Source organism: Siphateles boraxobius, unplaced genomic scaffold (assembly GCF_051911475.1).
Source record: "Siphateles boraxobius isolate OS27281-9 unplaced genomic scaffold, OSU_SipBor_1 25, whole genome shotgun sequence".
NCBI classification, from domain to species: domain Eukaryota; kingdom Metazoa; phylum Chordata; class Actinopteri; order Cypriniformes; family Leuciscidae; genus Siphateles; species Siphateles boraxobius.
The window spans coordinates 18,200,782-18,216,320 of NW_027508866.1; the positions used below are offsets into that span (position 1 = coordinate 18,200,782).

The 15,539-nt window shown below is 37.5% G+C and overlaps 2 protein-coding genes across 2 annotated transcripts; both read left to right on the forward strand.

The window, feature by feature from the left end:
- Positions 1-3,370: 3,370 nt before the first annotated feature.
- Positions 3,371-7,699, forward strand: ska1 (spindle and kinetochore associated complex subunit 1). The gene is made up of 7 exons (XM_077242981.1): positions 3,371-3,479; positions 4,094-4,183; positions 4,998-5,122; positions 5,316-5,419; positions 5,586-5,726; positions 6,491-6,660; positions 6,917-7,699. Exons 2-7 carry the CDS (start codon positions 4,096-4,098, stop codon positions 7,063-7,065), a joined length of 777 nt encoding a protein of 258 aa, XP_077099096.1. The 5' UTR covers positions 3,371-3,479; positions 4,094-4,095; the 3' UTR covers positions 7,066-7,699.
- A 131-nt stretch (positions 7,700-7,830) lies between these two features.
- LOC143750119 (solute carrier family 2, facilitated glucose transporter member 11-like) lies at positions 7,831-15,061 on the forward strand. Its single transcript, XM_077242980.1, has 12 exons — positions 7,831-8,008; positions 8,079-8,177; positions 8,399-8,559; positions 10,325-10,449; positions 10,535-10,664; positions 10,810-10,958; positions 12,110-12,300; positions 12,579-12,689; positions 12,794-12,895; positions 14,006-14,081; positions 14,181-14,308; positions 14,781-15,061. Exons 1-12 carry the CDS (start codon positions 7,985-7,987, stop codon positions 14,997-14,999), a joined length of 1,515 nt encoding a protein of 504 aa, XP_077099095.1. The 5' UTR covers positions 7,831-7,984; the 3' UTR covers positions 15,000-15,061.
- The last annotated feature ends 478 nt before the right edge of the window (positions 15,062-15,539 follow it).

Consider the following 15,539-nt stretch of genomic DNA (forward strand, 5'->3'; position numbering starts at 1 on the left):
CGTTATTTCGACATAATATCTCGTAATTTCGACATAATATCTTGTTATTTCGACATAATATTTCGTTATTTCGACATAATAAGTCGTTATTACAACATAAGTCGTTATTTCGACAATATGTCGTTATTTCGACATAAGTCGTTATTACAACATAATATCTCGTTATTTCGACATAAGTCGTTATTACAACATATTATCTCGTTATTTCGACTTAAGTCGTTATTACGACATATCTCGTTATTTCAACAAATATCTCGTTATTTCGACTGTTCGACATAATAAGGGGACTTATACATTAAGCTACATTTAGCTTTAGTTTCTATGGGAGGAAAGTGCTTAACGTCAATTTAAACGCTTTGCGTTCATATCCTGGACTTATCTGATTTTTGTAGTATACTTCATTATGATTTTAGTAACAGATTGATTAATAAATGCACACACAATTATCCATGAACTTGATAAATGTTGAAGATATGTTTTAGGCTATCCACAAACAAATTGCTTTCAATTATGTGTGCAAAATTCAGAATTCAAAGAATGTGCAGCAATTTGTACAAATAGAGACATTTTTGTGTATAAAATAGCCTACATTTGTTTTATTTTGTATTAGTGATTATAATTTGCTTGTCCATTTATTGACGTCTGAGTCGATCTCATTTGAGTGTATTCGGCAATTTGCTTAACGTGTAATTAAACGCGTTGATTTTATATTCTGAGCTCATCAGATTTTGTTGTACACATACTTTATTAGTATGATTATTTACTGTGTTTGGTCTGTTAGTAAATAACACTGTCCGTTATGTTAAGGTTTGTTTCGAAATGCCACTAGAGGGCAGAATAAGACCGGGAATTAAAGATAGCATTGTAGTTATGTTGACCTACTGTTTTCATAACACTGGATATTCTACTAATTTATACTTTTCTAAAACGTTGCATATTAATGCCAATTAACTTATTTAGCAATTACACATAATTTTGTGCTAGTTTTGTTGTCAGTATTGATTAATAAATGCACGCACAATTATCCGTGAACGTGATAAATGTTGCAGATATGTTTTAGGCTACTATGATGGCGTTATTTTTTAGTCAAAAGTTATGAGCGTGTAAGACATGCTCACGAGCACATTATGTTATTTCACACGCGCAAAAATGAACCTTCAGCTGGCATGATAAAAGTACTCGCGCACAAATTCAACAACCGAGAGGTGTACAGGTAGCTGCGAGCGAGCGCCTGGCATACTCTCATAGGTTAACTCTGCTTGTACAGTGGAATCCTGCTCGCGCGCAGCGGGCTTCTGCTCGCGGAGTGCTGTTTTGCTCGCGCAGTGGATTCCTGCTCGCTCAGCTGATTTCTGCTCCCTCGAGTCTACATGACTTTTGACAATTTGGGGGCGGAAACCAAGGAGGGCACTGACCCTCTTATGATTGGTCACTTTCATCGTAATCGCAACCACAGGGACATCTTTGTACCTTGATTGACAGCTCTCATTACAGGAAGTCAGAGTCAAAGGATCTGACGGAGTTTTTTTTATTTTATTGAAATATCAAGATTTACAGACAAACATGGCTGCATAACTTCCTTTTCTTTAGAATAGGATACAAGGACAATATAGTCAGAGGGAGCAGCTCTTAATATAACAAGAATATAAATGTAGTCTTAGTACAAAAATAAGGATATTTGTAAGCAAAATAAATATTTTAATAAATAAACGGTAAGGAATTATAATATAACATGACATAAGGGGAGAATTCAGTCTTTGTTCATCCATCTATCTTAGTTGGGAAGTGTTTTAGGGTATCATATATTTTTTGTGCTTTAGGACCTTTCAAAGTTTTTAAGGATTTTATATACAGTTTAAATTCATTTAAAAAAAACAACAACAAAAAAAAAAAACTCCGTCAGATCCTTTGACTCTGACTTCCTGTAATGAGAGCTGTCAATCAAGGTACAAAGATGTCCCTGTGGTTGCGATTACGATGAAAGTGACCAATCATAAGAGGGTCAGTGCCCTCCTTGGTTTCCGCCCCCAAATTGTCAAAAGTCATGTAGACTCGAGGGAGCAGAAATCAGCTGAGCGAGCAGGAATCCACTGCGCGAGCAAAACAGCACTCCGCGAGCAGAAGCCCGCTGCGCGCGAGCAGGATTCCACTGTACAAGCAGAGTTAACCTATGAGAGTATGCCAGGCGCTCGCTCGCAGCTACCCGTACACGGTACACCTCTCGGTTGTTGAATTTGTGCGCGAGTACTTTTATCATGCCAGCTGAAGGTTCATTTTTGCGCGTGTGAAATAACATAATGTGCTCGTGAGCATGTCTTACACGCTCATAACTTTTGACTAAAAAATAACGCCATATACTATCCACAAACAAATTGCTTTCAATTATGTGTGCAAAATTCAGAATTCCACGAATGCAGCAGAAGCAACAACAATAATACTTAAATTAATATTATTAATAATAGACCTACTACTAATAATAGCCGCATTTAGTGCTAGGCTAAGGCACTGCCTTATCCTACTACTGCGACTATTAATAATAATAATAATAATAATAATTTACTTATTATTGTTGTTGTTGCACTGCATTCGTTGAATTCTGAATTTTGAACCTTGCGGTTCAAGCGGGTTCAAGGCTTCCAAACACTGATTCGTGAAAAAAAGTTTTAAGTCACTCATATAGTAGCCTACCGTAATTCACCTAGGCTATACTCTCAAAAATATGCTTTATTTGCATATTTAAAATTTGCTTTATTTGCATTTATGGTACCATAAACAATCTTTAACATCAATGGAACTTTTTCATCACACAAAAAGTTCTTTATATTAAAGGAATATTCTTCACACTCAGAACTGTTTAAGAACTGTTTACTGAAAAGCTCTTTGGGGAAATTATTATTCTATCTATGTCATAGCTGCAAAAACCTTCTTTTGAAAATATTTTAAGATGCAGACACAAAATGTGTTTTTACAACCATTATGAGTCAACCATCATCAAAAATAAATAAATAATGCCATGCCTTAATTGCCTACTCAGGTGAATTCTGGAAAACATATTAAGATCTCTGAAAAGATGCTTGTATCAAGAATCAGCGCTGCTAAAGCTAAATCTTATTTTTTTTCTTATCTTTAGTTGTTGACGTTCAGTGAAAACCCGAGCATAAATAGATTAATATGCACAGCATTAACAAAATCAGAGAAAGACTTAATAATTACACATTAAATCGAGATATAGCCAGTCTTAGCAAAAATACAATAAAAATAATTCAAATAACATAACATTTAGAATGGTCTTATCAGAAAGTACAATTTATTACGTTATTATTAATTTGTGCTGAAGAGTTTCTCTCTGACGAAAGTGCGTGGACGAATCACAAAGTGTCTTCTGCGCATGCGTGTGTGTTTAAAAGTTGGCGCGATCTGACTTCATCACGTCCCCTTTCAGAAATATACTACTCAACCCCATAAAATCCATAGGACAGGTAAATCTCATTAGTTTTGTTTGTATTTTCTTTCCTAACTGGTGAAGTTGGTGATTTATCCACAACTGTGTCTTTAGATTGAGAACGGGACTGTCCATTGTCGTTTCTGCTTTTTTATATTTACACTGATGAAGAAGTGTTTGTGGACAATGATTTATGTCTGTAACAAATCATTTTGACTGAAGAAGTACCGTTAAACGGTGTTTTATGTGTGCAGTGCGGTCTGTCAGTCACTAGATTATTATTATTATTTGTTGTTGTTGTTGTTGTTGTTGTTGTTGTTGTTGTCGTCGTCATGTGGCTGTAGCGTTCATCGCGCGAAATGCTTAAAATCAAATAAATATAATTTGAATTTTGTTACATGCCTTGTAATTCTGCAGGGTTGATGCTAAGCGGTTTGATAATGTGCTCTGAGTGTGCGTTTGCTGGTTTATTGGTGTTTAGAGTGGTGGATGTTGCTAATGTGTGGTTGGTGGGCCGTTGCAACGAGCATCTGTCTTGCTCTTAGGGTGTTGTTAGGCGGTTGCTAGGTACAGTCCTGTCTTTGGTCTGCATGGTCTGTCTTTGAATAGATGCTCTTGTTGAACTCTAATATTTTTATCTCCCTTTTAAAGAAATGAATCACTGTGAGCTTGAAGAAGTAACACAACATATTAACAACAAAATTTCCATGATCAAAAGACTGCTGGAGCTTCGAGCTGTTGGTAAGCTGAATTTATTGTACCTGTTACTAGTGATGCAATGAAATCTTGTTTTTTTTCACACTTTTTTTTTCTTCATTTAGGTTAAAAACTAGGATAATTCACCCAAAAATGAAAATTGTCATCATTTACTCACCCTCAAAGATTTCTTTCTTCTGTTGAACACAAATATAGGCTAGATATTTTAAAGAATGTTGGTAATCAAACAGTTGATGGACCCCATTGAATTCCATAGGAGGAAAAAAAAATCCATTGAAGATAACTGTCTGGTTACCAACATTCTTTAAAATATCTGCTTTTGTGAGAAAGAAACTCATACAGGTTTGGAACAACTTGAAGGTGAGTAAATTATGACAGAATTTTTGGGTGAACTATCCCTTTAAATTGGGATAACTGGATAATTTGCTATGCTGTTCAGAGTGTCGTGTTCAAATGTGATAAACTAAACCAGTCATAGTAACGTTTTTTCGCAATGAGCCGCCTCTAAAATATTTTAGCCCAACATTTTTTTGCATATTACTATACTAGCATCATTTCTGTTATTGGTGAAGTGTGTCCACACTGCTGACATGTTTACCAGTCAAAACAAGCCAGTGGATGAGAGCTAATTAAATGTCACTATTTAGGCCCTCCAAAATTAATTTATTTAGCGGTTTCAGCCGAATATTTCGGGTGCCAACATTTTCGGTGCATCTCTTCCCGTTAATCTGGAATAATGAAGGAGCTCGTAACTTAACTTATATTTTGTCATTTTTAAAGGGTATTCCTTGTTGGTGCTATGATTCGTTACGGTATATCTCGTGTGAATTTTCTTTAGCAAAAGATCCAGACAAACGGGGAACTCTTCTCAAAATCGAGCAAGAAGTTGCTGCCATCAATGAGCTTCTTGATCGCTTTGAGAGATATGTGAGCCAGCAGAGAGACTTGCTGAAGCATTTGAAGGTGTAATATTTTCATTAATATTTATTTTATTTTGCAGATATTCTCTGTAATTGTAACATTTAGTGATGGGGGGAAATTAGGTCTTTGTGAATCAATTGGACCTTTTTTTTTCAGATTTCAAAAGTGCATATGTTCAAAGCTACATTTTTACTTTTGTTCTCTTTTCGGAATCTTTTAATTATCTTGCCAATAGGATCTAGAAGGGTTTTTCCAGGAGGACGAACAGGATGCCCATCACCTCAAGGACAACACCCCTCCGCATATGCCCAAAAGAGGCCAACAAGCAGCTCCGCAAGGGTATTTCCTGTTTTTTTTTATATCTCTCTATTTCCTAACTATCCCTCTGTGGGATGGTGCCTTATTCAGTTCGGTTCATCATTAGGAAACCCCACAAAAATCTCAACAACATAAAGCCTCAGCCAGCTTCTCTGAAACTGATGAGTTTGTCTTTTTTTGTCTTCAGTGGAGGACAGGTGGCAGTTCAGAGCAGGCAGACAGATGCGCCCCCCGCCCCTCAGGAACAGGGGCCGCCCAGGAAACCTCAGCGCAACCAGATCAAAGAGATGGAGTTCATTACCGTCCCAGAGTTTGACAGCATACCACCGTGAGTCCTTCCACAACTGTCTAAACAAACTCTGTGAGCAGATAATAGTAAAGAACAGTAAACAATAGCTGTGTTCCAAAACCCAGTGAGCCTAGAGCCTAGAACTAGACATCATAGTAGGCGGGATCCTGATGTTGTGAAGGATGTTTCGATCCCTCCATAGACCGCTACGCAACTACCACTTCGATGCTTCAAAAAGTTCATATAGAGTTTGAGCGGTTTAGTTCCAAGTTTTCTAAAAAGACATGATCGCTATATATGATCAGCAGATTGAAGTGTGAGTAATTAATGACAGAATTTTCATTTTTGGGTGAACTATCCCTTTAAGCAATTGCGTTTTAGACCATACGTGGAGTGGCGATTGAGTACTTCCTGAATGCACATGTCTCTGTATCATGTGAGTGATCTTTTATTATGTTTTACGCATTCGCAGTAAGATGATTTAAGTGTCTTCTTAGGTTTCAGGATGATAAACTTTCTAGTGTGGAGGGAGAGCACTTTGAAACGAAAATGCAATTTTCAAATGTATCCGGATAATGTAGACACAGCCTACATTATGTAAAAAGGTATGTAAGGAAGGAAGAGAGTTCACTAGGTTTTGGAACAAGCATGCCACGATTGACCAATCAGAGTCAAGTATCCCAAAGAACAGTTTTTTTTATTTTTTTATGAGGTTTCTGTTTTGATTCAGCATCTTTCAAATGTTTGCTAAAATTCACATGCAATTTAATGAAGTTTCTTCAACTTCACTTGTGCCGTTACAGGTACATGAAAGGCCGTGTGACGTACGACCAGCTGAACGCGGCGGTGCAAAGCATCAACACAACTGTGACGTCAAAATATAAGATCCTCCATCAGTCTGTCAAAACCCTGAACAACGTGTCCCGCACGCTCCACCAGCGCTTTAAAGACCAAGAGACAAAGGACACCAAGGGTATCACAGTTTTATCTGTCTGTTCTGGAGCCACAGGTCAATGGCTGACCTCATTTAGCTCTGCAGTCCGTCATGTATTAACAGTCTTGTCATATCAAGAATTGAGAGTCAACCGTTTGCTCCAAAAAACTATTAATGCCACGGGAGCATGAACTGGTATAATTCTGCAATAACTAAGGTCATTTATCCTGGTCTGGAGTAATAAGCTCTAATAGGCTGAAAGAGGTAATCCATCAAATATTTTTGTGTCCCAAAGGTCAGTTTTTCATCGTGGAGCAAGACATCAGAGAGTTCACCCAGCTGAAGGTGGACAAACGGTTTGTGGGCATGTTGAACATGTTACGCCACTGCCAGCGTCTGAAGGAGGTCCGAGGCGGTGGTCTCACACGCTTCATCTTGCTATAAGGGTCATGGACGCCCACAGGCACTGTGCACTAAAGGATATGTTTGTTTGAGAGCTGTTTGCCTTGGAATGAACTTTGGTATCCAAATTATTTGTCAAATCATCCTTATGTACATTAATTACATGTGTAGGCCTTAAACCTGAAGAGATGGATTTATGTGTAAAATACGTTATTTTATTGCCTGAAGAAACTTTCACATTTTGTTCTACAACATAAATCATACAGTACACAGTCAAACATCAAATGCTAAAACCGTTGTGTGCTCAATTTTGTAATAATTCATGAATTCACATTTGAGGTATAACTATGTGTAATTTGTTGCTGTGCAAAAACTCATTATTTTGCTAAACAAACTTCTCTTCAATCAATGTCAACAACAGACTTAATTTACTCATAAATCTCGTTCTGAAAACCCATTAGAAATTCTCAGGAGCACCACATGGCGAATTTGCGTTCTGTGGCCAACCTACAAATTGGCTTTGTGGATACACACTTACACAGTTGATGATGTAGATGGGTCACTTTATCTGTGATGATGAAATTATAAATTGATTGCTGTTGTATTGTATTATTTATATTGGTGTAAAGTGGAACAATATTGGAGCTCAAATAAAATTGCATTATTGGTAACCTCATCTCAAATGTCAGTGTCATTTCAAAAAACTGCGAGATTGCTGTATTGACTTTTTAGTATTAGTTTTTGAGACAAAAGAAGTGGCTTCAGTTAACAGTACCCAAGGGACGTGTGAAGATGAGTCTGAGTCGTCAACTTTACTCCGTTTTCTAACCAAAACTCAACCAAGCATGAAAAGTTACACATCAACAGTAAGTTAGACATTTTTTTTGTTCTTGCTTTGTCATCGTCATTGGCTTAGAAAGACATCAAGACTACATGTAGAGTGCGCTGCCTTGCACATACAATGACGGATGCTTTAAGGCAACTGGTATGCTAACTGTTAAATTATATGATGGTTTGGTTGTCCAGTTTTCACAAAAATGTTTCATTTTTTGCAGGCAAGAAGTCCAGTGCTCGTTGCAGCCATTTTCATAGCAGGAATAGGAGGGACCTTTCAGTATGGCTTTCATATCTCTGTCCTGAACTCGCCATCACTTGTAAGTATCTGCTTGTTTGGTTATAAGTATCTTAGGGTGATTTACTGCCTCTTGAGCTGCAAATTGGGGGGGTTGGAGGGAATCCGTATTAATCACATGCATTTCTGCTGCTGTCTTGAGATGGGACATTCCCAAAGAGAATCAATACATATCAGAGCTTATGAGTTCAATAAAATGAAACGAATGGCATAATCAACTGAGGCTTGTGCTTACATTGCAAGTTTATTAAAGAGCTGGTGAACAGCACATGCCAGCAGCGTTATGGCCACTCTCTTGAGCCGTGGGAGTTGTCGCTCATCTGGTCCTTCATTGTGTCCATATACTGCATCGGAGGACTGGCCGGAACCCTGTATGCTGGACATCTGGCTGGCGTGTATGGAAGGTACTGGAAGTGCAGTCAGGTCATCGTCTGATGCTGAATGAAGTTACTTACTGGGGATAGGTCACCTTAAAATATAAGATATTTTAGTATTTTGTCCATACAATGAAAGTTAATGGGTTTAAGCGTGTGTGTAATATATTTGTGGAAACCATTATCATTTTTTTCCAGGATTCTTTAATGCTTAGAAAGTCCAAAACACACAGCCCAGGGAAGGGAGGGTGAAATAGAAATAGAAATCTTTAAAAACATAAATGTCTTTACTGTCACTTATGATCAATTTAATGCATCCTTGCTGAATAAGTTATTCATTTCTTTAACTAACAAAAAACCTTTTGAACACTAGTGTAAACTAGGTTGATTTTCAGGATCCTAACATGGATCCCTCCACAGCTCTTTATTCTATATTTTAAGAAGCAACTTTTGTATCAAACATTCTTAGCATGTGAATAAATGACCAAATGGGAGAAATTAAATGAGCAACATGGACTTTTAGTTCCAAAATTGTCCTGAAATAATGCTAACATAAAGCCACAGATATTTCTTTAAGCCAGTCTATCCTAGATTAAGCCTCTTCAGGTTATGTTCTGTTCCTTTAACCCAGCTGGCAGAGCAAAACATTTCAAATGTAAACACTCTGGCTCGTTTTAATATTTCTTAAAGGGACAGAAAATTTATCATCATTATTGGCGCTTTTCCACTACACAGTACCAGCTTGACTCGACTCATCTTTGTTTGGTTATCCACTGTGTAAAAGTTGTACCTCTACCTGCTTTCGGGTACTTTTTTTCAGATCACCTCCGGTGAGGTTCTAAGCGGGCTGAGGCAATACTAAAATGTGACGTGAAAACACTGCAGACTGCTGATTGGTCAGAGAGAATCGTCACTATTCACCGTGTCATCATTGCACGCGCCAGACGGAGCTATTTTTTCAGCAGTGTTTCGTTTTGCTGCCCTCAGCCTCTCCTGAAACAACGTTTGTCTTTTAGCTGTGAGAAATGGGCACATCCCGAGGATCAAAAACAGCATACACTCGATTTCCTCCATTGTCCTGTGTGTGTGTGGGTAGCGGGTGTGTGTCACTTAGTTCCTGAGGCGTCGCTATGACAACCAGGTACTATTGTGGAGGTACTATCTGTAATGGAAAGGAGCGAAAAGCGAGCCGAGCCAAGTTGAGCTGATACTGGTAATGGAAAAGTGCCATTAGTCAACCTTATGTTGTTACAAACATGAATACATTTATTATACTTCCACAGGGGAAAAAAATGTTTAGGAGAATATCCATGCTGCTCTTTTCCATACAATGAAGAGTGACCAGGAGATGAACAGCTCCAAAAATGAATAAATGCACCATAATGACTTGTGCACTATATTGTTCATGTATGGCTTCGAAAAACTTGAAACATGGTGCATATAGACTTCATTTATAGGGTTTTGTAGCCTTAACATCCCCTGCTCATCATTCACTTCTATTAAATGGTAAAGAGCATGAACATCCTGCCAAATATCTCTTTGTGTGTGTGTAGAAAGAAAAAAAATCATAAACATTAAACATTTTGCTGGACAGTAATAATTCTACCCCTTTGAGTTCTTATTTAGTTTTATCTTTTAATAACTAAACCTGGCACTCGCCATGAACATAGCCATAGAAGTTGGCATGGTGTTAAAGGATTTGGATTTGAAATGACATGAAAATGACGACAAAAAAGATTTTGGTAACCATTGCATTTTTGCTATTTGCACAGTGTGCGTTTTTAACCCTTCACAGGAAGAGAACTCTGCTTTTGAACAATGTGGTGGCAATCTGTGGAGCTGTCCTGATGTTGTTGAGTAAAACCGCCCTCTCGTTTGAGATGATCATGGTGGCACGCGTCCTATACGGCCTCAACGCTGGTCTGTTGGAAAAATCTGTACATGTATTGTCTGTTTTGTGATGTGCTGTGTTTCTGTATAAACTACTTGAGTGATGTCTGTGCAGGTGTGAGTTTGACTGTACACACCATGTATATATTGGAGTGCGCCCCCAAGAGGCTGCGTGGGATGGTTGGTGTTTCTGTGGCCTCTTTTGTCTCATTGGGGAAGTTCTTCGGTCAGCTGCTTGGGATTAGGTGGGTCTTTAACAGTAGGTTCATTCCCATAGCATTTTCAGTTACTTTCACTGTCCGCGTGTTAATCAAATGAACACGTCTTCATCACACATTTTAAAGATTTGAGCTCTGGTTTTGCGTGTGTGTGTGTGTGTGTGTGTGTCAGCGAGGTGTTGGGCACTGAGGAGCGCTGGATCTGGCTGCTGGCCTTCAGTGGGGCGGCTGGTCTCCTGCAGATGCTAACTCTGCCCTTTCTCCCAGAGTCCCCGCGGTACCTCCTGCTTGAGAAGGCAGACAAACACGGCTGTGAGACGGGTCAGAACCACAGACTCCTTTGACTTTTACACATACATCACTGGTTAAATGTTACATTTTTAACGTCTTTGAATTAAGTCTCTGTTGTCACCAATTCTATAAAATACAGTAAAAAAATAGTAATATTGTATAATATTATTACAATTTAAAATAACTGTTTTCTGTTTGAATATATTTAAAAATGTAATTTATTTTCAGCATCATTACTCCAGTCTTCAATGTTACATGATCCTTCAGAAATAATTTTATTATGCCTATTTGCTGCTCATTTACTGTTGTTATTATTATCATTGTTCAATTATTAATAGTGGTTCTTATTATTATCAGTTTTGAAAAAAGTGTTTTTATATATTTTTGTGGAAACCACAATATTTTCAGGATTCTTTGATGAATAGAAAATAGAAAACAGCATATATTTGATAAACATTTAAACTAATATTGTATATTTTATGTACTGATATTTTGTAACATCATACATTTCGTAACTGTCACTTTTTATCAAAGTATTAATTTATTTTTCTTTAATCTTACTTACCGCAAACTTCTCAATAGTATATCAGGGTTTCCACAAGCATGTTAACTAGGCAACAAAAACTGTTTTCAACATTAATAATAATAAATGTTTCTAGAGCAGCATATTAGAATGATTTCTGAAGGATCATGTGACACTAGCTATGTTTCCATCCACCTATTTCTATCCGCGTTTTGGGAAATCGCTTAAAAAAGCGCTGGATGGAAACATCAGGATGTGCATAAATTCTATGAATTATGAATTAAAAGTCGGATAAACTTTTTAAAATAAATTCCTTGATGCGCATCAAAAAAAGTCATGATACTTTGCAATGGGACGGCATAGCTGGACTAACCAGCGGACCGATCTCATTGCACAGAATCTGAACATGTTGTTTTGGTCGTTCTGAGCAAATGCTTGAGCAAAGTGAAAAACGGTGCTTTATTTGCAAATGTTTTATATTTGATATTACAATTTAAAGTTAAATTCGCAACTTTGGATGAAAACGTAAATAATGAAAACTGGAGTTTCTCAAGCCCAATTGTGTAAAACCGGTATTTGTATCGCAACGCATCATGTTCTCTTAAATTTTACAGTCTGTATTCTGTCATGTTGTTTGACGATGTTTGTTATGGCCCAGCTCTGCGCAGGCTGTGGGGGGCTAAAATGGACCCTGGACCAGAGATGGAGGAGATGTTGGCTGAACACACCACCCTGAAAGGAGTGAAGATCCAGGGGCTCATGGACCTCTTCCTCGACCACAACGTCCGCTGGCAGCTCGTCACCATCCTCGTCACGTTCGTCACTCTGCAGCTCTGCGGCATCAATGCTGTGAGTCACAGAAAAGACACGTAGCCGCCCGCACCTGCTCAATCAAAAAATAATGGAATCGCGAATGCTTATTTTATCAAAACGCACAGCTACATGCCACGATCTGCTCAGGAAATTGACTTCACACAGCACAGAAAACACATTACCAAAATTGTCTTTCCCCCCATTCTTCTTTTTTAAGAAAGCCACCGTAATTATTTTCATCATTCAGTTTCAAAGATGAATAATAGAATAAAAGGTATTGGTGTTCATATGGCCTGTGATTGATGTCTTTGCAGGTCTATCTCTATTCGTTTGATGTGTTTCAAGCTGCCGGCATTGCCAAGGAGAGCCTGCGCTATGCCGCTTTGGGGACAGGCCTGTGTGAAGTCTCCACCTCCATTGCCTGCGTGAGCCCCTCTTTACCACCTCAACCTCAAAACATGATGTGACCTGGTTTAAAGGAAGCTTCTGTTGGTTTTGTGTGGTTGTTTACTGTGCTATTTTTACCCAGGTGCTGATCATTGAGAGTACAGGGAAGAGAGTGCTTCTCTTTAGGGGTTACCTCTGCATGGCGGCCTCGCTTGCCCTGCTCACACTCACTCTTTACCTACAGGTTTGCTTATTTTTTTTAAATTATGCAATAGTCCAAATATACATTGTGTGGTCAATTTTTGAATGAGAATACAAATGATAGTTTGTGTATATGGCTAATAATTCAGTTGTTAACAAGATAAGTAGTGATTGTGAGGCTACATTTAAAGGAATAGTTCACCAAAAAAATTAAACGAGCCAGCATTTACTTAATCTCATTCCAAAGCCATATGTGAAAGAGATGTTTGTAGAATATCCAGCTGCTCTTTTCATATAATCGCTAAAAATAATGTCAAAAAGGACAAAAAGCATCATGAAAGTACTGTATAAGTAGTTCATATAACTCATATTACAGATTTATGTGAGGAACAGACTGAAATTTAAGTCATTATTCAATGAAAATCTTCACCGCAGCTTTTCAAATCTCAGGTTGCTGTTTTTCATATAATGAAAGGGACTGGACTTTATTGTTTTAATTTGAATTTATGTCTTTTAATTTATTTATTTTTTATTTTTTTGAGGAATGGGCTAAATTTAAGTTATTCACACAAAAAAAATCACCACAGCTCTCAAATGTCAAGTTGATAATTTTGTATAATGGAAGTGAATGGGGACCGCAGATGTCAAGCTTTAAAAATGACAAAATAAAGTTATAAAAGTACAAGGAAAGGACATCTATTTTGTGAGGAACAGGCTGAAATGTAAGGCTGTTATTCACAGATAACCACCATATTTCAGGTTGCTCTTTTAAATGTATTAAAAGTGAATGGGGACTGGAGCTATCAATCTTTAAAATGACTAAAACGTATCATAAAAGTACAATAAATGTAGTTCAGATGTAAGCTTTATTCCATGTCTTCTGTGATCAAATGATTGTTCTGTGTGAGGAACAGACACAATTGAACTGTATTCACAGAAAACCTTATACATATATCCACATATTTGGGATTTCATTGAAGAAAGAATGTCATAAGGGTTTTGAACAACAATTTTAAGTGGATTATTCCTTAAAGACAAATCAGGTGAATTAACAAATGCGGTACACATCAAAGAAAAACTGTATGACAAACAAGGTACTGTTTATATTACATGAAACTATTCATGAGATTGGATATGTCTGGTTCTCTTATAGGACTCTGTATCCTGGATGCCATATTGCAGCATGGTCCTCATCTTCACCTACATTTTCTTCTTCTCTAGCGGGCCAGGTACATCCACACACTTTTCTGACGTTCAGAGTGCATCTTAGACTCGTGTTTGTGGCTCTATTGCTCAAAAAATACTCCAGTGAATTCTCTCTTCCACAGCCGGGGTGACCGCACCACTTCCTGGTGAGATTTTCACTCAGTCTTATAAACCTCCAGCGTTCATGGTGGCTTGCATCCTCAACTGGGTTGGACTCTTCCTAGTGGGCATGTTGTTTCCTCTCATAGTGGTGAGATGGTCTGCCTCAATCATTTTATGACCCATTTTTAGCTTAGAATTTACACATGCAAAAATTGTACATAATTTTAAACATTTTTCAAATGTAATCTCACATGAGATGAAGACTCCACTCATATTAGTACACTCCATGTGTCCATTTTTTTACATGGAGTGGGTCTCCTTACGAAGGCTGCCATTTTTAGATAACATGACCAGTTTAACACTACTCAACTTTATTTGGTTACTTCTTATTACCCAACACTTTCACTTGAAGAATAGCCTAAATTTATTATGGCTTAATGTGAACATTGCATTTCATCAGTGGAATCTGAAACTGAAAACAGAAGGGTGCTTTTACATACACCCACACCACTAGGTGTCAGTATAAGTGTAAGATGACATAAACCACAATATATAAGGTACACTTTTGAAAACATGCCTATTTGCACCTTTTTTTTAACTAATGTTTTTCTACATTGCAGGAACATTTGGATTATTTTTGCTTCCTCGTATTTTTTGTGTTCTGCTTCTTCTCTGGTGTTTTTGTGTGGTTCCACGTGCCTGAGACAAAGAATAAAACTGTTCTGGAGATCTCCGAAGACTTTAAGAGAATGCACCAGAAACGCAGATACTCACTACAGTCCAAACTGAGCTCAATAAACATCAAAAACATACAAACTGCCATATCTACCAAGCTTTAGCACCAGAATTAGTCATGTAGCAAAATCAGAAGCTGACCAATAAAAAGTCATCTTACACCCAATATTCATTTCTTGTTTTGATGGCTGACGACTCTGGGATCTGTTTGGCTATTCTGTTGGTGACATCTAGTGTGTTAAACTGTAAGCCACATCCTATTTGTTAACTCAAAATCTCATTTTAATTAGAGGCGAACTGAATGTTTAATCAATTTATTTGTACTTTGTCATGACGAGAGACACCAATTCAGGTTTGGCCTGATACAGTTGTTGTGGTGCAATGACTTTATTGACATTGTTCCTTGGATGGTTCAGTAGTGATTAGTAAGGCTTGAGTATCAGTCCTCAGAGGTGTGTTGACCTCTTACCACACCATAAAACTATCAAATTAAAAATTGGACTCCACCAAAATGACTGTATAATGTGACATCTCATATAAATCATCCATACTTATGAAGCATACCCAAAATAGTCTAAAAATTGCTTTAATGTTTATGCCAAGTGGCTGTTATATCCTTAAATATTATACAATTTATTTGAATT